The 24640-nt window shown below is 38.1% G+C and overlaps 1 protein-coding gene across 1 annotated transcript in view; it reads left to right on the top strand.

The window, feature by feature from the left end:
- The window catches only part of EPSTI1 (epithelial stromal interaction 1), a 100182-nt gene extending 75992 nt beyond the window's left edge, over positions 1-24190 (top strand). The window contains 4 exon segments of the mRNA XM_007468623.1: positions 11742-11815; positions 16936-17035; positions 18457-18463; positions 23949-24190. Of these exon segments, the coding sequence (XP_007468685.1) occupies positions 11742-11815; positions 16936-17035; positions 18457-18463; positions 23949-24190 (423 nt within the window).
- The last annotated feature ends 450 nt before the right edge of the window (positions 24191-24640 follow it).

Raw genomic sequence — 24640 nt, 5'->3', positions numbered from 1 at the left:
TCCTTTCTGGGTAAGGTAATCTTGGTTGTTGGTTCTTCTCTTTCATCACTTTAAATATGTCCTGCCACTCCCTTCTGGCTTGCAGAGTTTCTGCTGAAAGTTCAGCTGTTAACCTTATGGGGATTCCCGTGTATGTTATTTGTTGCTTTTCCCTTGCTGCTTTTAACATTTTTTCTTTGTATTTAATTTTTGATAGTTTGATTAATATGTGTCTCGGTGTGTGTCTCTTTGGGTTTATCCTTATGGGACTCTCTGCGCTTCCTGGACTTGACTATTTCCTTTTCCACGTTGGGGAAGTTTTTGACTATAACTATTCAAATATATTCTCAGACACTTTCTTTTTGTCTTCTTCTGGGACCCCTATAATTCGAATGTTGGTGTGTTTAATGTTGTCCCAGAGGTCTCTGAGACTGACCTCAATTCTTTTCATTCTTTTTTTTTTTTTTTAATTCTGCTGGAATTTATTTCCACCCTTTTATCTTCCAGGTCACTTATCCATTCTTCTGCCTCAGTTATTCTGCGATTGATTCCTTCTAGAGTATTTTTAATTTCAGTTATTGTGTTGTTCATCACTGTTTGTTTGCTCTTTAGTTTTCTAGATCCTCGTTAAATGTTTTTTATATTTTCTCCATTATGTTTCCGAGATTTGGATCATCTTTACTATCATTACTCTGAATTCTTTTTCAGGTAGCTTGCCTATTTGTCTTCATTTATTTGGTCTTGTAGGTTTTTATCTTGCTCCTTCTTCTGTAACATATCATTTTGTCGTTTCATTTCTTTTTTTTCTTTTGATCGGTGATGCTGTATGCCTGTCTTTCTAGTTGTTTGGCCTGAGACGTCCAGCATTGGAGTTTGCAGGCAGTTGGATAGAGCTGGGTCTTGGTGCTGAGATGAGGACCTCTGGGAGGCCTCACTCTGATTGATATTCCCTGACTTCTGAGGTTCTCTGTTAGTCCAGCAATTTGGACTTGGAGCTCCCACCACAGGATCTTGGGCCCGACCTCAGATCTGGGAACCAAGATCCTGCAAGCTTCATGGCATGGTAAAAAAAAAAAAAAATAAGGAAGAAAGAAAGAAAAAAAGGAGCAGTACAATATAAAGGATTACAATACAAAATAAAATTAGAAAGCTAAAAAGTATATTAGGAAAAATAAAACTGTAATTGAAACAACTGCAACAAGGTAAAATAAAACCACAAAAGAAAAAAAAAAAATGAGAGGAAAAACACGCCCAAAGGAGAGTACAATAACAAAGTATAAAGAATTAAATAAAATTAGAAAAGTAAAAGATTTATTAGGAAAAATAAAAATATAAGAATCAACAACAATGAATCAACAAGGTAAAAACAGAACCCCAATGTAAAAGAGGAAAAAAAAAAAAAGAAGCCTTGGCTGTGGGTGTGGAGTTTAGCGGGGGGTGTAACTTAGGCAGGGGTGGGGTTTAGGGTGGGGTGCGACCTAGGCAGGTGGGGTGTGATGTTTTAGCGGGGGCAGGGCCTAGTCGGGGTGATGTTGAAGCATGGGGCAGGACCTCTGCTTAGGACCTGCACATAAGGGGAAAGGCCAAATGTCAAAAGGAGGGCCTCTGGAGTGTGGAGTTCCAGAGTTTGGAGGTAGGGCGCTGAATGAGGTTGTGTGGGTGGGGTTTAGCCCCAGCGCATTGGAAGGGGTCTCCAATTGTAGAGGTGGGGCCCTGGGTGGGGGTGTAGGGGTGGGGCTTGGGCTCTGTGGGGCAGGAGGGAGGCTCTGAGGGCAGAGGATTAGGCCTGGGAGCCCAACAGTCTTCCCAGTGACTAATGGATAGGGAAGGCACTGCCCCCATTCCCTTCTGTTCCTTCATGCCCCTCCCCTACCATGTCCCCCAGGGTCTCCCCCATCACCGCTGGACCCCTAACCGTGGGTGGGTCCCGCTGGGTGCAGGAACTCCTCCCCTCCCCCCAACCACCCCTCAGGAGTGTTGGTCCTGGAGGTCCGGCCTTTACTTTTGCTCCCCCTTCCTTCCCTCGCACTCCCTCAGGATCCATGCAGCTGGAGGAGGCATAGGTGGGCAAGGATCAGGCCCAGGATCTCAGCAGGTTCCTGGGGGCCCAAATGGGCAGTGGAAACCTGGCCATGCTCCCTGTTGATCCTCTGCCCTCCCAGTGGTTCCCCAATTTGCCCCTTTGGGCATGGGATGCCTTTCCCTCCCCCAGCCGCCCCTCAGGGCCACCAGTCCCGTCCCACCTCCACTTATCCTCCCCCTTCACTCCCCCCATGCCCCACATCCTACCCGGTTGCTGGGGGTTCCTCCCATCCCCTTAGATGTCCGTGGTCCCCCACTGGTGCCTGGTAGGTGCCCTAGTTGTGAGGAGATGCGAATACTGCGTCCTCCTAGTACGCCATCTTGACTCTGCCCCTCCTACATAATTTACTTTTTAACTACATTTTCTTTCATGCTTTCTGTTTTTTATTTTCTTGACTCTGAATTTTCTGTTCCATTTATTTATTTTTCCTCTCTTCTCTCCTCTCCTTTACTCCCCATCATAAGAAATTTCACAGTGTTTTTGTTTTAAATTTTGTATGACCTTTGGTTGGTCTATTTAAGCTCAAAATATAAATCTCACTCCAGTTCAGGGAAATTTCTATTTTCCTTTCACATTTCTTCCCCTGTATTGTCTCTTCTCTCCATTTCTGGGTTATGTATCAAGTGGCTTTCGGAAATTCTATATCTGTTCTCTATCTCTCTTAGTTGTTTTTCTTATACTTCCTGTCTCTTTGGCCTTTTCCGTTGCATTCTGAAAGAAACTTTGAGCTAGATCATCCTGTTCACTGCGTTACTTCATGAGTGTCCATTCTGCTTACTTGGCACATGCATCAAATTTGTTTATTTACCAAGGTTGCTGACTTACTTTTTCATAGCCAGGTTCTGTTTTATAAGTGTAGTAGTCTTTCTGATCTCTTCATTGATGGTGATTATACAACCATTAAAATCTTCTATTTACTATTTTAGCAGTACTTTTTTTCCTTTCCATTTTAAGTTTTATCTTGTGTAGTTTTCTTTCTCGAATGTTTGGTGATTCTTGGTTATCTCCTCATGTTTCTTTGGGCACATGGCCAACTGAGATATACAGGAGCCTGTCTTCTGTGTGTGGCAGCCTCTTGTTCTCCTAAAGTCAGCAGGTACTGGGACATTGTCCTGTTTCTCTGAGCTCAGACACCCTTCCTCCATTCACTGTTACCCAAGGGGCCGTGTCAGTGCTTGCTGCTATGTACACAAGCGTGGGAGGGGAAGAGCCCACTGCCAAGCTCATCTCAGTGTAGTTCTCCAACTGGTCATCTTCATGAATGTCTCCCAGATCTCCTTCAGAAACACAGCTAACTCAGCCCAGGTTTATCCTGCATGCTTGTTTCTCCATATAGTTTATTTTGTCTCCTTTCTACCTTCTAGGGATTCAAAAAATTTTTTCTGATAGGCTGAGTGCACTTACTGATTTTGCATGGTTATTGATTTTATATAGTCATTTGGAAAGTAAAAACAAACCAAAAAATGAGAACATACTTAAATTATTCAATGACAGAGAAAATTATCATAGAATACACTAGAAATCATGGTGAGAGCACTTTATGGGGAATGCATTCAAAGCTGTACCCTGAGATGCTCTACTCAGAGAAAGAAAAATCATAACTTTAAATCCAATCAGTACTCAAAACAGAAATGAATTAAGTATCCAGCCTAAGAATTTAAAACAAGAACAATAAACTATACTGAAGGAAGTAATTAAGAGCAGAGATTAATAACAAAACTTCAAGAAACAGCTATTATAAAAATCCAACAGCTTGTTCTTTGATAAGATCAACAAAATGAACAGATCTCTGGTAAGTCTAATGAAGAAAAGATCACACAACTGCATTTCTACTGTTTCTACACAACAGTAGAAATGAGTGGCTAGAACCACAGTTTTAGAAAAGATTAAGTTTATATTACTATATATAATACTATGCCAATGAATTGAATATGTGGATTCAGTGAATGGTTTTATGAGAAAATGTAAAACTCTAAAATGATTCAAAGAATTAAAATAAAGACAAATGAAGATGTGAGTGATTTCTAAAATTTTCTGAGAATTACTTCTCCCTAACAAGCTAAACGTGGATAATTTTCCAGGCAAGTTCATCAGAATTTTCAAGGAACAGATTGTTTTTCTATGTTCTACGAATTGTTTCAGAGAAAGGAAAAAGATGAAATAATTTAGAATTAATATTATTTAACTGTCATCCCCATGATGTCACAACCTGGTAAAGGGAGAAGACACACAAACACACACACACACACACATACACACCCAGAGATTTATAGATATTAACATCTGAAAGAAAATTCTAACCTAGTGGGATTTTTTTTCTCTTAAATAATTTACCAAGACATAGTAAGGTTTTTTCTTGGAATGCAAAGATGACTAGCTATATATTATAACTTTTTATATCATATCACTGCAGATATGATAGGTCGTGAGAGAAAAAGAATTTGACTACCTCTGTAGTTGTAAAAAATGGGCATTGGTAAGTTAAAATCTATCAATTAAAAAAAACATAGTGAGCTAGAAATAAAATTTTTTCTCTTAAGATACATATAGTCTTCCAAAGCAATAACCAACATTAATGTCAGTGGTAAAATATTAGAACAGTGAACAACATAAGGGTATTTGCAACCCCTACCACTAACCAGTGTTGTTCTGCAAATTCTAACCTAGTGCTTCTCAATGTTATTTGACGAAAAACTCTTTTTAGTGAAGGGGAAAAAACCTTCAGTTTTGCATGGAACAAGGTTTGGGACTTGTTTTAGTCAACTTGATAAGACAAAAATAAAAAAAGGAGTTTGTCTAATTATTGGAAATAAGTAATTTATAGATGACAGCAATCTGCCCGTACAACCCAAGAGAATCAACTGAAAAATACTTAGAACAAATGGAGTTAGAGTTGGTTATAAAACATTTATATAAGAATCAACAACTTCCTCAAATATTAGCAAAAAATTAATTTGAAAATAGGGGATAAAAAGATCTCATCAAAAAGCAACTATGGGGACTTGCCTGGTGTCACAGAGGTTAAGAATCCACCAGCCAATGCAGGGGACACGGCTTCGAGCCCTGGTTCGAGAAGGTCCCACATGCCATGGAGCAACTAAGCCCGCGCGCCACAACTACTGAGCCCGTGCACCACATCTGCTGAAGCCCGCGTGCTTAGAGCCTGTGCTCCGCAACAAGGGAAACCACTGCAATGAGAAACCCACGCACCACATGCACACAAGTTGTTTATATAAAAGTGTTTATTTTTAAAACCATCTTAATGGAAAATTTGAAACAATTTGTTCAGCAGTAGAGGATTTGAAGATTTTGAAGTTTGGAATACAGTGCATCAATTACTACTGTGTTTTAATGACGTAGGAATATGCTCACCTACGTGAAACTGAAAAAAGGCAAGATTATAAAATAGAGTCTGGGTGAGTTTAGAAGCCTACCTCTTCTTCTTATGGTACTTTGTGAGTGGATTACTTCGTCTTTCTAAACCTTATCTGTTATGGATGACAGTGATGTTATTTACCTCATGACATTGTTTCTAAGATTACGTGAGAGAGAGCACGTGGAGAGTTTATCCTATTGCCTGGCATGTGGAAGCCTGTAAATGTGACTCGAGGTGTTGATAAGCAGTTATAATTTCTGTATGTATGTAAATCAAGAAATGAATGAAATATACTGACATGTTAAAGGAGCTTATCTCTGGGTGGAAGGTTTTAATGAGTGATTATTATGTTTTCCTTCATAGTTTTTGTACTTTCTACATTTTTGACAATGTATAAGTAAATTTTATGAAAAAAAATTTTTTTTAAGTTAGAAAGAAATTTAATTTCTTAAAAAATTTCTTAAGTTAGAAGAAATTTAATAGGAAGTATTTATGGGTGGGAGATAGAGAGCTGTGTGATTCAATGACTATTGTAGCTGAAAGTCTACAATAGTAGACTTTTCAGAAAGCTGAAAGTTTCTTTATATTAAAATGATAGAATTAACAATAACTAGTAAGAAAGGAGTACACATTATTAATGCTATTTTCTCTCTCTCCTTCTTTACCCATGAGTATTTACTTCCTTGGATTTGGTTGGTCTCCTCTCGATATTTTGAGGTCATTGCCACTTTTTCTCATAGCCAAGGACATCTTTGTTCTTCTGGGCAAAGTTACTACTGTGGGGAGCCACAGAACCAAGACTCCTCTAAGCTGTCCCCGGCCCCAAACTCTTCTCCTGTTTTAAAAATCATTCAAAGTAGGGGTTCTTGAACTTCATGGCATTAACTCTCCTGCTTCTACTATCCTTTTCCTCTTGTTGGGTTGAGAGAACACTCTCTCCTGGGAGAAGTATGTCCTGCCCGTGTGATGGCACTTTAATGTTTACATAAAGCAGTCAAGCTGAACCATGTCAGAACACGTCCCACTGGAATTCAAACATGATTTTAAAATGACCCTATCCTAGTCTTCAGTTATTACAGCCTTGCTTTGGAACATGCCTTTAAACTCATCAGCTTTCTCAGGCATCCAGCCTTGAACACACCTGTTTGTTATATAGTTGAGCCTTTCGTAAATTGCAACACAGAGAAGTAATTTCTATAACCTCTAGCAGGAGATGGTGACCCTTTTCCTTCTTGCTGTTAGCTTGGGCTCCCAGCACTGATCCCTGGCAGCCCTTCCTCCAGTGAGAGCAATCCTGGCAGGGTGGGCACAGAAATTGGCACTGTTTGCAGTGTTGTCCTCACTGACCAAACAGTGTTTACAGGAGGTTCTGCTCTTGGCATCTCCAAGATGATATTTTGTTTTTCCTAGTACTTAAGTACCTTCTCTGTATGGAGCTCTGTCTGAATGCAGGGAGATGAGCAGAGCAGTGAGAAGACACCCTCTCTTTCCCCTGGGAGCCTTCATGGATGCACTTAAAACGTCGAACATTCAGGAACATTTATTCCTTGTCTCTCATTTGCATCCCTTCCTTCATATTCCTGTGTCATGTTGCTTGAACTTGTATTCAGTAATGCATCTTTTTGTTTTGTATCACAGTTGTTTCTGGGTCTGTCTCTCTCATTATACTGTGATTTCCTTCAGGTTGGAGCTGGGTCTTCCTTGCATCTGTACCTTCAGCCTGAATCCAGGTGTCTGGAAAATGGTTGGTGCTTCACAAATTTGTGTTGAGTGAGATAAGATTTGACAGTGTCTCAGATGCTGTGCACCATGGGAATGACTTATTTTGTATCTATCCAACGAGGTATTGCACTTATGTGTGAGAACTGCATCAATGAACCAGGAATACGCTTATAAAGCATGCAGATGCATCTGCAGTGGCTGTCAGTTCAGCAGAACAAATTAATTAGTTGAAATAATCCTTTGTGCCACCAAAGGAAAACCAGCCTCTCCCTAGTAAATATGGTTTGCTGCTTATAGAATAATAATCCTGAGTGCAGTGGAGCTAGAGCCCCCCCCCCCTTCTGCCACCTGGAGCAGTGGTCTTGCATGATGATGTCTCATCAGTTCCCTTACCCTTCCCTCCTGCTCTGTTTTCTCCTCTCCCCTGACCTTGCCTCTGTAACAGGATGCTGCGTGCTATTCTCTTCCTGTCCTCTTTTTTTCTTCCCTGATAGTCCTTGGCTTCATGATGTAGTATTTTGCTCTTTTACATTTTTACATATTAAAAACTGTATATCCATTGGGATTTTTAAATAAAGGAAAGCATAAAGAAACAGAAATGGTCTCCCACACAGATAAACCTTCTTGATGGTTTGAGGAAGTAATATATTCACATGGTTCAAAAATTTAAAAAAAAACACTACTTATGTTATTAAAGTTTCCTTCCTCTGCCTATCTACTTGCTATGCTTTTATCTCCAGTGATAGTTATAGTTAGCATTTTAGTATGTGTTTTACCATAAAAATGTCTAAAATATGATGTACACCAGCATATGAGTTAAAATGGATGTATGTGTATCTTTTCTATTTACATGGAAGAGTCCCCCACAAAATTGCTCTAAACCTAACTTTTATTATTTAATGTGTCTTAGAGATCTCACCAGAGGCACCCCCCTCAGTCTATCTAATTCTTTGTAAATGCTGCATAGTATTCTGTTGTGTGGACGGTCTACCTTACTGTGCCAGGTCCTTGTTAATGTGCATTAAGACTTTCTCTTGAACTTTTACTGTTTCAATAATACAAGTATGCCTCTCCTTTTTTTTGCCTCTCCTTTTATACATATCTTTGAACACTTCTGCAAAGGATGTGTACATTTTACATATCAATGTTTATTGCTCTCCAAAAACTAAATTAGTTTTTATTAACTTAGACACTCCACCAAAGTGCTAGGATGTACCTGATTCTCTATCAAACTTTTCTAGTTTCTCTCACTGTGATAGAAGAAAAATTTTATCTCATTGTTTTGATTTATATTTCTTTGACTTTGTGTGAAGATGATGACTATTTTTAATTTACAGGCAGTCTGTAGTTTATCTGCCAACTTCCTCCTCCTATCCTTGGCCTTCTTCTGTTTGGTGGTTGTGTTTTCCTTGTTCGTTTATATAAGGTCTTTAGCTACCTCCTCAGGCCTTCCCTGAGACTCCATCTAAAATAGGAACTGAGCCACTGAGCCTCACAACAGTGTGTTTAATCCTCTGCATAGGATTACGGGCAGATATTTTTCTCACTTATTCATGGGCTTCCTTTTTTCCAGAATATAAACTCTTAAGGAGCAAGGATCTCATGTATCTTGTTCATTATCATTTCTCTGTCATGTAGATCCAAGCCTGCCTCATAATAAGCACTCAGATATTGTTGAATGACTGAAGAAAAGAATAACTGAATTAGCCTATGTATGTCCTAAACATTTTTTTAAGTTTTTTTTTTCCCCCAATTGAAGCTTTGAATGTTCATACAGCCAAGTTTATTAATCCTTTTCCTTTATGATTTCTGGACCTTCCTCCTTCCAAGTTTATAAATAAACTTACCCATGCCTCCTTTGGAAACTTCTATGGTTCCATCTTTTGGATTCAAATCCTAGGGCTCTATAAACTTTATTTTGATATAAAAATAAAGGATCTTGTCCTAATTTTCTCACAGTAGTTGGCTAGTCCATCATCATTCATTGAACTATCTCTCCTGCAAGGGTTTAGCACAACAACTTATGGTAAACTGTGTTTCCATGTAGTAAGTCTTTACCTGGACTCAATCAAATTGTTTTAATTACTGTAGTTTCATGATATGTTTTAATATTTGGGGAAGCTGGTTCTCCCTCATTTCTTTTCTTTTTTTTAGGATTTTTTTATTGCTATGATTGCAAATTTATTTTTTCCATATAAATTTCAGTATCATTTTTGCCAAGGCTGAAAAAACTATCTTAAAAATTATTTTAGGGCTTCCCTGGTGGCGCAGTGGTTGAGAGTCCGCCTGCTGATGCAGGGGACACGGGTTCGTGCCCGGGTCCGGGAAGATCCCACATGCCGCAACTAAGAGTTCACATGCCACAAGGGAGCCATGGCCGCTGAGCCTGCGCGTCCGGAGCCTGTGCTCCGCTATGGGAGAGGCCACAGCGGTGAGAGGCCCGCGTACCCCCCCCAACAAAAAATTTAAAGAAATATGTAGTAATATGCATATATAATATATGTGTTTTAAAGGCTTTTTTAACTTTTTTTTTTTTTTTTGCGGTACATGGGCCTCTCACTGTTGTGGCCTCTCCCGTTGCAGAGCACAGGCTCCAGATGCGCAGGCTCAGTAGTTGTGGCTCATGGGCCTAGTTGCTCCGCGGCATGTGGGTTCTTCCCGGACCCGGGCAAGAACCCGTGTCCCCTGCATCGGCAGGCGGACTCTCAACCACTGCACCACCAGGGAAGCCCACAAAATGCTTTTTAAAAAGGCACAATAAGCCAGTATGTAGAACAAAAGAACAGGCCAGGAGGCTGGAGCAAAAAAACAAACAAACCAGGATATCAGCACAATTTCAAACTGGAAAGTAGAGCAGGAAAAGGCAGAACTCATTTTCAAGAAGTGGTAACACTGAAGTTGAAGCAGTCCCAATACAAGTGTGGAATTGGAGGCAGCTGGTATCTCTGAGGGCTAGGGTTGAAAGAAGGATGACTTGGAAATCTAACTCAGGAATGGTAAGACCCCTAGGACCCTTCCCCCACCTCACTGAAAGTTTAAAAAAAAAGTTGTAAGGATGAGGGATGAGGATGGTGGTGTACCAGGAAGGGAAGTTGGAATTGGGATGGAGGTAGTAATAGAGATATAAATCTTCTCCATGGTTGGAAGCCAAAAAAAAAATACTATTTTTTTTTTAAATTAAGAAATAGAATATTCATGCTTTGAAGGAGATAAATGACAGATGAAACCACACACAAAAATTGAACATGATTGTGTGGGTGAGGGAGAGGACTGGAGCTTCTTTTATTTTAATATAAGCCTAGTATAAGTAGTACTGTTGCTTGGTAGACTTTTAAACTATGTTCATATAGCGACAAAAATTAAAATGAAAGACTTTATGCCATTGTAGAGAATGATTCTCTAGCACAAGGCTTGGCATCTAGGTATTTAATAAGTACTTGTGAAGTGGCTGAATGAATATTATTCAGTTATTTAGAAAAGTCTCCAATTTTACCCTTGTCATTGGTGCTAGGTAGAAATTAGAATTAAATAATGTGCTTTAGGGATTAATGAGTAGCATATTTGGATTATCACAGTATAAGAAACCAGTCTTTTTATTGTGGAGACTGTAGAATGTTGGAAGGCCTTTGAATATAGTTAAAAGAATAAAATGTCAATCTGAACTTTGAATTTATTTTATACTTTTCATCATGGAAGTTTGGGGGTTAAAAAAATACATGTGTTGTTATGTGTTTATCAAGAGGTGACAATATTTTCTCTCTCAGAAAACCTCTTTGACTTAGGCACTAACTTATGACATGGGCCTGATAACTTCCCTCTGCCTTTTTCTGTCTTTGACATGAGGTTATAACTTGGTCTGCCTCAAGTTGTACGCAGTTGAGTACTGAGATTCTCTGGCACCTAGTTCTTTGGTTTAATACTGTAAACACAGTAACTGAGTGTGGAAGTTGTTGCCTCTTCCAAGAATATAATCAGAATGTCAGAAGCTAGAGATTTAGTTTTAGTAACATGGTCTCCTATTTAAAGCAAAGTATCCTCTCCAGGGAGTCCAAAGTTCTGCTAGTATATGAAGTGACCAGTCAATGATAGGTGAGTATTATTCTCCAGAATGGAAAGTGTTTTTGGAATTGCTCTACAGAATCAAGTCCAATATATATTTAAGTAGCCATGAATTTGTTGGGAAAAAGAAGCTTTTTTTAGAGAAATTACCAAGAAATAGTATTGTGTAACATTCGTTAAGGAACTAATTTGTTTTGTTTTTCTTTGTAAGACACAGGTGAGTTTGGCTCACATTGTGTTCTCCTCTGTGTTACGTTGTACTGAATGGTCCAATATCTTGAACATGCACATTGGCTTTTTAGTCTCACAATTTTACACTCACAGAGTTATTATTTGACTAAGGCACAATTATTTTTGCTACCTGGTTATGTAAGAAAATTATTTCACACGGAAATGGTACTTAAGTAAAAGTTTCGAAAATGAAATATTGTACCAGCTAAGGTCAAATACTTAATTGATTTGGGTGTCTTCTGTACAGCCATGTTAATTGAAAACCATATTTTAAAATTTCATTGTTCCTAGAGTGAATTACTGGAATTTAAACGAGAGCAAGAGGAGGAAGAAAGAGCCAAAATCCACCAGGCTGAACACAGGAGGTATAAATGGCAATAAAATGAGCATCCTTGGCTAAAACACTACCTATAAAGTTTTTTCAATGTTTTGGGGAAACACTAAAGTAATATTGAATACAGTTTTGGAATCTATATTACCTTTTAATCTTTATATTATTGGGGTGTAGTATGTGTGAGGATGCCAGCTGCTATGCGTGCACACACACACATACACATACAATATCCAATTTTTCTGAACTGGTGGCATAAATTGACACTAGAAAGTGAAATCAGCTCTCAAGCTATGTGTTTATTTAGGCCATACTTAATTTTCCCCCCATGGAACAAAGCATATTAATCCTTTGATATGATGCTTCACCATTTGTAGACTACTTTAGAATGATTGAACTAGTATAGATGGTAGGATACTCACACTTGAATATAAAAGCTCAGACAAGAACTACCATTAAAGTTGTTTTATGTTGACTAACATATTAGGGAAAAAATCTTAAAATAGAACCAGTAAGTAATTTTTAATAGTGGAAATAGTCTCTATCTTATTTCTAATGTCAGGCAGTAAGAGTACCCAGAATATCATGTTGATGTTGGACCAGTGCTAATAACTACCATAGATATCATTATTCTAGATTTTCCTAGGGAGCAGCTGGGTTATTTGAGTTTACTGCAGTGTGATTGTCTCAGGAGAAGAATTTAATGTAAAGGCTTTTATGATTTAAAGGAGCAAATTCTTTTGAAACTGACTGGCTTCATTTATGTGTTTAACCTTCCCACTATCACTAAAGTGTATTTTTAAATTGTGGTGGTTTCATTTTGTAAATGAGACTCCCAATGGAAGCTCCCAATTCTGCTGCAGTGGCCAACTGTGGATGTGTACTCATATTATTTTGACTGGATTTTTCTGCTTCCATAGCCCAGTCAGAACAGTTTTAAAATATCAAATGTGAATTTATGTGTTCTTCTCTGGTTATAAGGAAACATAAAAACTCTGATACACTGGTTAGACTATTTTGTTGGGTAAAGGGGAACCGTTACTTCTACCTATTTTATAATAAAGTAGGTCATGAATTAGTTTAGCCTTTTACTTTTTCTTCTCTTTAAAAGTCTTCCTATTAAAAAACCTGATATTGTATTTCTATAACACTGGTTAGTTGTAGCCAGTTATTTCTCTGAATTTCTGAGAATTGGATTATAAAGCTTTAAGCATTTTAAAGATAGTGGTATGTCACATTAATAGGTCCCATTGCTAAGAAATTAATCTTCAATGGGCACCCAATAAAAATGCGTTATTTGATTAGAGGTGGAAAAGATTACTTTTTTGTTACAGGAACCTTGACCCTTATTCTTTATTTCCTTATTGCTGAATACCTAAATATTGGTGGCACTATTTATTTCCTACATCTCCTATTCTTTCTATTGATTCTAGTTAAATGTAGATCCAAATTTAATCCAATAGGAAATCTCTCTGGATAGTAAACTCAGTAATCAGTTTTGAAACAACTGATCAAGTCTTTAAACATATTTTATGCTCTCTATCAGCTTTTGATAAAAGCTTATGTTTGTATTGTCCTTTGGAGTTTATAGTGAGCTTTTCTATGTTATATGAAAATACTCATTCAGTTGTCTCTTAATGAATAAAATAGCTGTGTCCATTCCTGCTGAGGGCAACAATACAAACTATGTAGTTTGAGCATATGGGACATAAGTTAGGTTTTCTCCAGGGACATAATTTTATTGGAGACAAAAAGACAATGTGTTTCCTACTGTTTGGAAGTTCACATAGCAGAAAGTGCAGCCCTGAGTTTTATAATAGAAAGCTTGTAGATTCCTAATAAGCTTTACAATGAATCCCAGAATGATTGAACCTGATTGCACCTGAACCTGACCCAGTGTAACTTTCTGAGTAAGAGAAGAAAGTTGAAGCTCCAGTGGGAAAAGACAGAGCACTGTGGTCAAGGAGTTGAAAGGATCTGGGCCACAAGCTGGAAATTGGAATGAACTGAACTGATTTATTGAAACTTGGACCATCCTTGAACAATAGTTTTTATCCTTAGAAGAAAATTCAGAGCACTAGCTTGACAGCAATGAAATGTATGTATTTTCTAACACTAGTAAACAAAAATATAAACTAGTACTTTTTTCCCCCATTTGAATTTGTTACTGAGTCCAGGCTCGTACTTCTCGTCCCATGACTGGCCAATAAATCAGAGACGAGGTGCTGGGGCAAGGAATAGCGACTTTACTCGGAAACCGGCAAACTGAGAAGATGATGGACTCGTGTCCCAGAGAACCATCTTGCCTGAGTTAGAATTCAGGCTTCTTTTATACTAAAAGGGGAGGGAGTAAAGTCAAACATTTCCCGGTTCCCGTCAGCCTCCAGAGGGAGTGTGTTCATTTCCTCCTCCTTGCAGTCATTCACAGGTGGGCTTGGTCAGGATGCTTCCTGTGAGCTGAACAAAGGTATTTTACCTCATTATCTGAGAGGAAGGGTTCTCAAAAATGGGCCATTCTGTATAATTTAAGCTTATAGGCAATATCCCTTTAGTGATTAACTTGTAGTAGAATACAAAAGATTCTTCCCTATTACAAATTCTTGATAGAAATTGAAAAAGGTAATCTGTTTACCACCCATGATCTCTGGTTGACCCACTCTGCTGTCCTCTTAGTAACATGCTTAAAAGTGAATCACATCATCTTGTGTGCATCACAAGTCATCCATCTTCAAAGTGTTTCAGTGAATTGAGTGCAGTGGACAGTGAACTACATTCACTACCATGGGAAATTTTACAATGCAGCAGCAGTCACAGAAGCAGGCCGAGGTGGGGACCATGCACCTGGACAATTCATTCATTCACCTCTTACGTATCAGGGCACACTCTGTGAAGGCTTTGTTCTAGGCACTGGGAATAGGCGTAAACAAGGCAGAGAAGGTCCCTGACTGCATGGAATTTACAATCTGGAGGAAAGAAACAAAAGTCAACAATTTAACGGCTAGATTATTTCAGACAGTGATACACACCAGGAGGACCACGTCACAGAGTGATGTTGAGAGAGATTGGAGATGATAGTTCCTCAGTGAAGAGGTGACATCCAAAAACAAGAGCTGGTCACATAGAGATTGGGGGGCGCAAATCATACAATGGAATGCCCCCTCTTATCAAGCATGGGAACAAAAGCAAAGGCCCTAAGTCAGGAATGAGCTTGGTCTTTCTGAGTCCCAAATGATTTGATTATAGATGGTGAGGAAGAGAATAATACAACATGAGGTAAGAAAGGTAGGCAGGAAATAGAAGATTCTGTAAGCCAATGATTTTATTCTAAGACTAATAGGAGTCATGGGAGGGTTCTAAACAAAATTCCGGAAGGCATGATCCCTTTTATAATTTAGTAGGGTGGTTGTATGGAGAACAGGTTGCAGAGGGCAGGAGTGGAGGCAGAAGCAAGATAAGAGATGACAGGGATTTGTACTAGAATGGTGGTCATCAAAAGAAATGGGTGATTTAGGATGTGTCTAGTGGGTGGAGCCAACAAGAATTCTAGTGGATTGGATGTGGGGTGGGATGGGGGATATTGAGGGAAAGCCATCTTTGTTACTGACAAAAAGACTGGATAAAAACAGCCCCAGGCGTATGGACCGTCCAGAATACCATTGGTTGTGTAGTTTTCGGGGGATCAAGGTCAGTTCTGTCTTCCTTAATATTCAAGTCTCCAGCTCAAGTATCTTACTTTGACCTGCATGCTGAGAGGTCTAGAAAAGGTGACTTAAACATTCAGTTCTGCAGTGAACCAGGCTGACCAGAATATGGCACCTGGGTAGATTTTATGGTGAGAGATAAAAAAAGCCTTCTAATAACTAAGATGTGACCACTGCCAGACGCGGCTTGGAGTTGAGGAGAAAACAGCAACCCCATAAGCCAGAGACTAACCTGGGTCAACATGCAGTTGGCATTTTAGCTGGCACACTGAGCAAGACCGCTAGGCAAACCCCCAGCCTCTGACTTTGCCACTCAGCAGTCATTTTCCTCAAAGTTCCCAAATCTCCCACAGTCGCTGACTTACAGCCACCCACCATGACCACATTCGCTAAACTTCATGACTAAAAAGGAGGCTAACTTGACTGGGTCCTGCCTATCCTCCCTTCCACAAGCATGGATTGAGTGGTTGCTGTGCTCCAGGCACTCTGTTTCTGCTGAGAAGCCTATGGTCTTCATGACACTGTTCCTCAATAATCCGTTCACATCACAGGGTACGTGTTACAATGCTATTCCTCCAGCCACCATGTCCCTGACTCTACTCAGCCATACATGGGCAACTCAGAGCATGGTGTGGCCTTTTTCAACTTCAAAAATTGTAAGATATAACACACAGAAAGTCCATGAAATGAATATTTAGGATGATTAATTATAAAATGGACATCCAGGTAACCAGTTCCAGGAATAGAATATAACCATCATCCTATAGGTGACCTTATCCTGACCCTTATGATAATCACTTCTTGCCTTTCTTTATCGTTTTACCTCCTATATGTTAAACTTAATTTCTGAAATTGGTTGCTGCAAGTATGTCCGAACATCAGGGGAAAATGTACCCCTCCCTTCTTTTGAAAGCTTGGGCTTCCTTCTTCTGGTATTTCCCTTTTCCCACACTCTCTTCCTATTTTCCTTCTACTTTTCACTAATGGGATTTACCTTAGCAATACTGGCAGTGGGGTACAGGATATATGGGAGGGACATCTGTCTTGCAAAAACAGCACCACAGGGCTATGTTTGGTTTCTCTTTATGTTTTAGTTCTTGCTGAAGCTTCCATCTTTCCTCAGCTTCTGGGGTTCACTCCTGGCATGGCCCTGAGGGGTGTGGTTGCTTGGGTGACCAAGGCTCTTGTAGAACTGGTAGAGGTGGGTAAGTGAAACTCTGAAGTTAAGAATTTATGCCCCTTTTGGTCTGAGCCAAGACTGGCACCAGCTCCACCAAAGGACTGTTCACAGCATGTCATATGGTTAATGTGAAAAGAAGTGTCTGTAGATTTCTTCTGAGCTGAATGGGGGCAGCAGTCCCCACAGTCTGTTCAGACAGCACATTAGGTTCTCAGAAATCTCTCAGCCCTGCAGCAAGCTTTCCACTTACACACACTTTTCATTGTTTTAAAGGGTAAATAATGCTTTTCTGGACCGACTCCAAGGTGAAAGTCAACCAGGTGGCCTCCAGCACTTTGGAGGCTATTGGAATATGAATAGTGGTAACAGCTGGGTGAGTTTTATTTTTATTTTTTCTAAAAAAAAATCTTTCAAAGTTGAAGAATAAAAACAATGAGAGTTTTAAAAATATGTTGTGGCCTTCTCGCCAGATACTATTTTTCTTTGGCTTGCTATTCAGCTGTGTGATGGGCAGTCAGCCAGGGTGATTACTGTAAATTCCACAATAGCTTCTGAGAGATGGAGAAGGGCCTGATTTCAGCTCCAGTCAATGCCAATCACAATAAAAAATGACACCTGCCCTTTGTTTGCTGTGTGATTGCCTGGACCGCAAGGCTTTTTAAAAAATCACCCTTTGCCCAGACCTAAAACAAAAACAAATGAACATTTTTTTTCAGGAAGATTTTCAGTGAAATATGGTTATAAAAATAGTAAGCATTCTTTCAGTGAAACTAGCACGTCAAAGAAACCAGCATTTAATTTTTCACTACAAAATGATTTTTAAAAACCCCTACAGCAAAATGCACTTTTTGAAAATGAAATGTTCTTACAGATTTCCGTGAAGAAAACCTTGCAACTGTGTTGTAATATGTGGGTAATGTGTTTTATGTGCACAATATATTATTGAAACAGCACCAAAGCTTTGGAATGTATGGGATTGTGGGGTTTGCAATGTGTACAGAATCAAAACTAACTACAGTGGGTTTTACAATTTAACTGAAGCCCAAGTGTATATGTACCTACTCAAAAAAAAACAAAAAACAAAAAAAAACGAACAGATAGAAACCTTTAAACTGGTAAAATACAACAAAGTAATCAAATGCTTGCTGACCTGGAAACTCTAGAGGAGATCACCACTTAACAAATACTTGATGGACAAAAGATCATTTTTGAGAAGACAATCTGTTAGAAATCTTATATGCATGTTTCCTTAGAATGCATCTAGTGGTTAAAATTTATGGATAGATTTCAAAAATGTATATATATATATTGAAGATAATTAAGTGTAGGCAAATTTGTAGAGAATGCACAGTAGATGTGCCTGTTTATAATGTATGCTCATGTGTATCGCTATGGCATTCAGAATAGGGACAATGTGTAAGAGAGAAAAAAGAATCAAAACACAGTATCTTTGCATCTTGTATGAAATTGACAAATTACTGACATAAGAATACATGAGTAAGAGTCATGTGGAAAATAGGGCATTGTGAATTTAAGACTATCCAAGCTTATAGAATTTATAAGATGTGAAATGTGATTGAAACTCAGATTTTGGATGGGACTTGGAAACTTGCTGTACATTTTCTCCTCTACTTAATAATTCCCCCCCCCCACCACCAATTTAGAAGGTACATATACATAGAAAAATACCTGGGATTGAAGGGAAGATGATGGGAGAGAGTAAATGAAGACTGCATGGGCTGCTGTTAGGAGAATGAGGATATGGGAGTCTGGCTCACCACTGACTATTGGTAGGTCTTAGGTAAGTGAGCTGTGAATCTCCATTTAGGTTCCTCACAGATAAAAAGAGAGGAACATTGCTTTCTCATGATGTGATGTGAGTGAGGATGATCGAAGATTCCTTAGTAAGATAGGCATATCCAAGTCCAAAGTGTATATTGGCTTCTCCCTTGCGTGAAAGAAGCAGTGACACAAAGGTGAGAACTTGCTCAGTCTCCCATCTCCACCTCGCTTACCTACACACATCTCTTCCTTTATGTCTGCTTTTCCTTATGGACCAGATTCTATCTTCTCCACCTACTGGGGGACTTTGTTCTAACAATGTTCTTCTCTCTCTCCTGAACTGTCAGCTGTCATCTTGCCTAGAAAATTCCCATCAGCAGAAAACTTAAATAAATATACATTATATATTGAAGCCCCTTTCCCTCTTGCTACTGTCCTGTTTCTTTGTTCCCCTTTAGAGAAGAACTTTGAGGTATCTATCCTGTCTCCAATTTCTTTCCTCCCTTTTCTCTTAAACCCAGTCTAAGTGGAATTTAGACCATATCTGTCTAACCACAATGTTCTTCTCATGGTTACTGACATTGTCTACATTACAAAATCAAATGGTTATTTCCCAATTTTCATCTTTTGACCGATCAGCATCATTTGTCATGGTGAATCACTGCCTCCTCTTTGAACCTCTTTCTTTACTTGGCTTCTGGGACACTGTACTCTCCTGGGTTTCCACCTGTTTCAGTGGCCACTCTTTTCTGTTCTCCTTTGCTGAATCCCCTGTATCTTTCTGTCCTCTTAACACTGGAGTTCCTCAGGGATCCACATTGGACCATCTTCTTTACATTCATTTAATACCTTCATGGCCTCATTCACTCTCATGAAATTAAATACCAATATGCTCTGTACTCCCAAATTTCAATTTCCAGCCTAGACCTCTTCCTCTAGACTTGCAGATCCATTTGTCTACCCAACATCCCTACTTGCATGTCTAACAGACATTTCAACCTTAATATGTCTAAAACTTCACCTTTGATCCTCTTTACCCCAATGCTCTATCTGCACTTTTTCCTGTTTGCGTAACAGTACAACCCATCTCTCACATCCTCACAGCTGACCCATCAGCAAATCTTCTTGACTCTTCTTTCATAATAGATCCCAACCTCTATCACTGCTCATCTCAATTCTTGAAATAGTCTCGTCGATGGTTTCCTTGCTTCCACACTTACCCACCTAGAGTCTGTTCTCAATATGAGACTGAAAAATAAGTCAGACCCTGTCACTCCTCTGCTCAAAGCCCTCCAATGGCTCTGATAACTCTCCAAATGTTTGGAGTAAAAGTCAAAGTCCTTAGAGTAAAAGCCAAAGGATTTCTATTTACTAACCCTTACAGGGGCTCCATGATCTAGACCCCACTCTACTCCTCTGGCACTTTCCTCCTACTGCCTTTCTTCCTCATTCCTCCCAGCCATGCCAGCTTTCTGGCTGTTCTTTGAAAACTTAAGAACTGGCTGCTCCCTCTGTACTCTTCTCCAAAGTGTCCAAATGATTTGTTCTCTTTCAAGTATTTTCTTGAGTTCCAAGAATTCCTTGGCCATTCATTTAATGCTGCCACCTGTGCCCTTACCCCAGGCTCTTGTCATTCTCTTTGCAGTCTCCATTTCTTTATTCAGTAGCACTCTGCAACTTCTAACCTAATTTTCTAACATCATTTTCTTGGATGTTTTGTTGACTAATTACTCTTATTCTCTCTCTGTGGTAATTTATGTTCCATCTTCCATCAGAAGTCAAAACATCTTTGACTGTTTTGTTCACTGATTCATCCCAAGCATTTATCCCAAGCATAACACAGTGACTGGGACTTACCACAAGCACAGGGAAACATGTGGTTGTGGCTGAGGTCACCAAAATGACAGAGATTTAGAACCAAATGATTTGATATAATAAAATGATTAGATACTGAATTTAAAATAACTATGTATAAAACATTTGATGGAATAAATATTGGATTTGAAACAATGAGCAAAAACAAGAGATACAGACAACCAGGAAGATTTCAAAGAGAGCAAAACAGAACTTCTAGGAATAAAAAAATACAATCTTTGAAATTAAAGCACCCAATGAATTTATAACAAAAAGAATACAAATTAAGAATTAAACCAAAATATCATTTTTCATCTATTATTTGGCAAAGCACAAGAGACTGACAACATACTCTGTTGGTAAGATGGGGGAAACAGTTTCTTTCACACTTTGTCGGTGGGAATTCAAAATGATTTAAACCATATCTAGATTAGTTACTGTCTTCCCATAAAATAAAAACCAGGCCTACACATATTACAGAAAAGTTTTACTAAATGTTCAAGAAACAGATTATTCCAAATGTCTAGAATGTTTTCCAGATAAATGAAAAGGAGGGAGTATTCTTCCAAAGGATTGAGCAGGTGAATGTAACTGTGAATCAAAATCAAAGACTATATAGAAAATAAATTATAGGCCGGTCTCACTCATAAACATAGATTTAAAAAATCACAACAAAATTTTGACAGATTCAATAATGAATTTCTTAAAAAAAGCATAGTATATCCTTATCAAATTATATTCGTCCCAGAAATAAAAGCTTGGCTTATCACAAATAAACAAAAAACAAACAAACAAAAAAAATCTCCGAGATAATTTACCTCATAAATTATAGGAAAAACATCATATGATCATCTCAATAGATACAGAGAAAGCACTTGATAAGTTTCAATACTCATTTGCAGTAAAAACTTCTAGCAAACTAGGAATAGAAAAGAAATTTCTTTAGCTAATACAGGGATCAAAGTTCTATAATAAAAACACATCAAAAGCTTTTCTTTTGAATCAGATATAAGTATTGAAAAGGAAAATATTTATAAATCACAGATGATACAATTATCTACCGAGAAAATCCAAAAGAATTTATATTAAAATTATTAGAATAAACAAGGGCCTAGCCATGTTGGTAGATAGAGGATCAATATATAAGAACTAACTTTGTCTCTACGCATAGAGAATCAACAAAAAAACCTAATAAAAAGGTAAAACCAAAGATGTATATTACCTTTAAAATACATATACAATTTTATAGAAAGACATTAAGGAATAAATAAATGGTGTTTTGTTAATGGATATGAATGAGCTCTCAAATAATCCGTTGATTTAGTTAAATTCTAATCAGAGCAAAGAACCAAGAATAGCCAATTCACTCCTAAAAATATATAAGTACATATGGGACTTAATAAAATATTTAATATGGTATAGAATTGGCACAGGCAGACCCAACTATTTCTAGAATTTTGTTGTATGACAAAAGGCAGAGCCCATCATAAGGGGAAAATGGACTCTTCAACAAATGCTGTTGGGACAATTGAGTACCCACATGAAATCATAAAAAAAATCAATTCCAGGTAGAGTAAAGCTTATAAATAGAAAGGAAGACTTTTTAAATTCTAGAAGAAAATAGACTATTTATAAAATTGAGCTAGGGAGGATTTCATAAGACCCAAGGTATAAACTAAAAAGAAATGATAAATATACATTAAAATAAAACATCTGTTCATCAAAGGACACCATACAAAAATAAGAAAAGTTATAAACTAAACTTTTATTGTGGATATGCTTTATAAATAACAAGTGGACAAGAGGTTAGTATACAGAATATATTTAGAATGTGGCATTTGTTTAGAAGTTGGTAGATGACAATTAAGCTCCTACAAGGAATGAGAGAGGAGAGCTCACAGATGGGGCTTGAAGGATATGCTGGAATCAGTAAAAAGCCAAAGACAGAGAAAGAAAGGAGGAAGGCAGAAAATATGATAAAACTATGATGAAACCCAAAGAAAGAAAAACTTGTTTCTTGAAAAATCATATAGACACTTAAGTAGTAGGCCTTTGATCAGCATATTTTGGGTAGAAAAATTAGACCGATCTTTATTTTTAAAGCTTTTTCTAATTTAAATCACATTCTTCTCAGGTTACTTAATACATATTTGTTATTTGATTATTTATTTATAATTTTTATTTTTAAAAAATTTTATTGGAGTATAGTTGATTTACAACGTTGTGTTAGTTTCAGGTGTATGGCAAAATGATTCAGTTATACCTATACATGTATTCATTCTTATTCAGATTCTTTTCTCATATAGATTATCACAGAATATTGAGTAGAGTTCCCTGTGTTATATAGTAGGTCCTTGTTGGTTATCTGTCTTATATATAGTAGTGTGTGTTAATCCCATGCTCCTGATTTATCCCTTCCCCTCCCTCTGGTAACCATAAATTTGTTTTAGATATCTGTAAGTCGGCTTCTGTATTGTAAGTAGTTCATTTGAATCATTTTTTAAAAATTAGATTCCATATATGAGTGTCATATGATATTTGTCTTTGTCTGACTTACTTCACTTAGCATGATAATCTCCATCCATGTCCATGTTGCTGCAAATGGCATTATTTCATTCTTTTTTATGGCTGAGTAATATTCCATTGTATATATGTACCACATCTTTATCCATTCCTCTGTCGATGGACATTTAGGTTGCTTCCATGTCTTGGCTATTGTAAATAGTGCTGCAGTGAACACTGGGGTTGATGTACCTTTTCAAATTATAGTTTTCTCCAGAAATATGCCCAGGAGTGGGATTGCTGTATCATATGTAATTCTATTTTTAGTTTTTTAAGGATGCTCTATACTGTTCTCCACAGTATCAATATTCTTTGATAATTTAAAATTGCTTTTATATTAAGAAATTTTTTTTGGTCTTCTAGAATCCTTTATTACTTTTCATGATGCATCTAGGGTAGGATGTTTAAAGAATCACTTCAAACGATCCCTTCTCTGATACCAGTAGGTGAGACCCTTTGAGATGCTGTGGCAACGCTGAATCCAGTGTCTTCAAAGGCAGTTAAGCATTTGCCATGACCCATGAGGCAACCTGAAATTTTAGTTTCCCAGAATGTTAGAGCACCAATAGTCTGAATCCCAGGTGTACCTTGGCCCAGCAGTCTGGGAGGCATGATGGAGATGTCATGACTGTTTGCACATAGTGGGGGGAGGGGACTCATTTAAGTCTATCTCCTTTCCTCAACGTCCCCTTAGAAGTCACCTTCCTGCTGTATAATACAGTGCACCTCTACTCCATACAGTTCCATTTAAATTGCTCTGCTCCATACTATATTTGCCCTGTCCTTGCTGTAACTATGGAGGTGGCTGACAATATTTGTGAACACTATTAGTTGTGACCCGTATTAGCCTATCTCTCAGAACACAGCTGATGAGCTGTCGTTCAATAAGCCATTACATTGTTGACAGAGACCATTTTGTGACTCAAAATGGAACTTGAAAATTAAATCATTTCACTGGGACTTGAAATCATTAAAAAAATAGTCAGGTAGAGTGTTTTTTGGAGGAACTTCATTCAAAAGCCTTTGTAGGCTTTGAATTTTGTTGCTGGTACTAATTTTTGTTTTCTTTTTCTTCCAGGATATATAAGAAATATTTGCTTACAACTGGCCTTTGTCAACTGACCTTGAAAAACCACACGAGATGTTATTCCTTCTTGCAGTTTTGTTCAGCCTCACTGTTTTTACCTTGACTTCAACTGCCCACCCACTCAGCTGAGCAGCTGGGGATGACTGGTTTCTCCCTGTCATTATTTATGCATGTTTGTAGGAGCTGATTACTGAACTCATATTTAATCTCTACTGCCAGTGAAATGCTGCATTATTTTTCTAATTGGTTTCACCTCTTATTGGAAGTATAATTATAGACGTGTTAGTAAGATAGAAAAGGAGGGAATCATTTGATGCTGTCAGGTTAGTGAGAGCTGTGGGTGCTGCATGCCTGTCTCTCTAAACAGCTAATTCTTATCTAATTCTCAGATCAGGTTTGGGGAAGCTTTGGCACCTTTAGATTTGAATCCCTATTTTCTTAATTCAGGGCACAAATGTCAGCAAAAGAAATCTTTTATATGCTTTTAAACAAATTTATAAATAAAATTTGAACTGCTTCTGTATAAATGGCTTTTGTTTTTTAATGAAAAGCTCTTGAGGGGTCTCATTTTTATATTCTCCTCTACAGTCCACAGAGATCAAATGTAGTACTATAATCACTATTGGATTTGGCTTTGGTCTTGACTGACTTACTAATACTGTTCTTCTGGCTTTTCAGAGTGGGATAGTTCAC

Source organism: Lipotes vexillifer, unplaced genomic scaffold, assembly GCF_000442215.2.
Source record: "Lipotes vexillifer unplaced genomic scaffold, Lipotes_vexillifer_v1.1 scaffold479, whole genome shotgun sequence".
In the NCBI taxonomy this organism is placed as follows: domain Eukaryota; kingdom Metazoa; phylum Chordata; class Mammalia; order Artiodactyla; family Lipotidae; genus Lipotes; species Lipotes vexillifer.
This window is presented reverse-complemented; position numbering and strand designations above follow the sequence as displayed.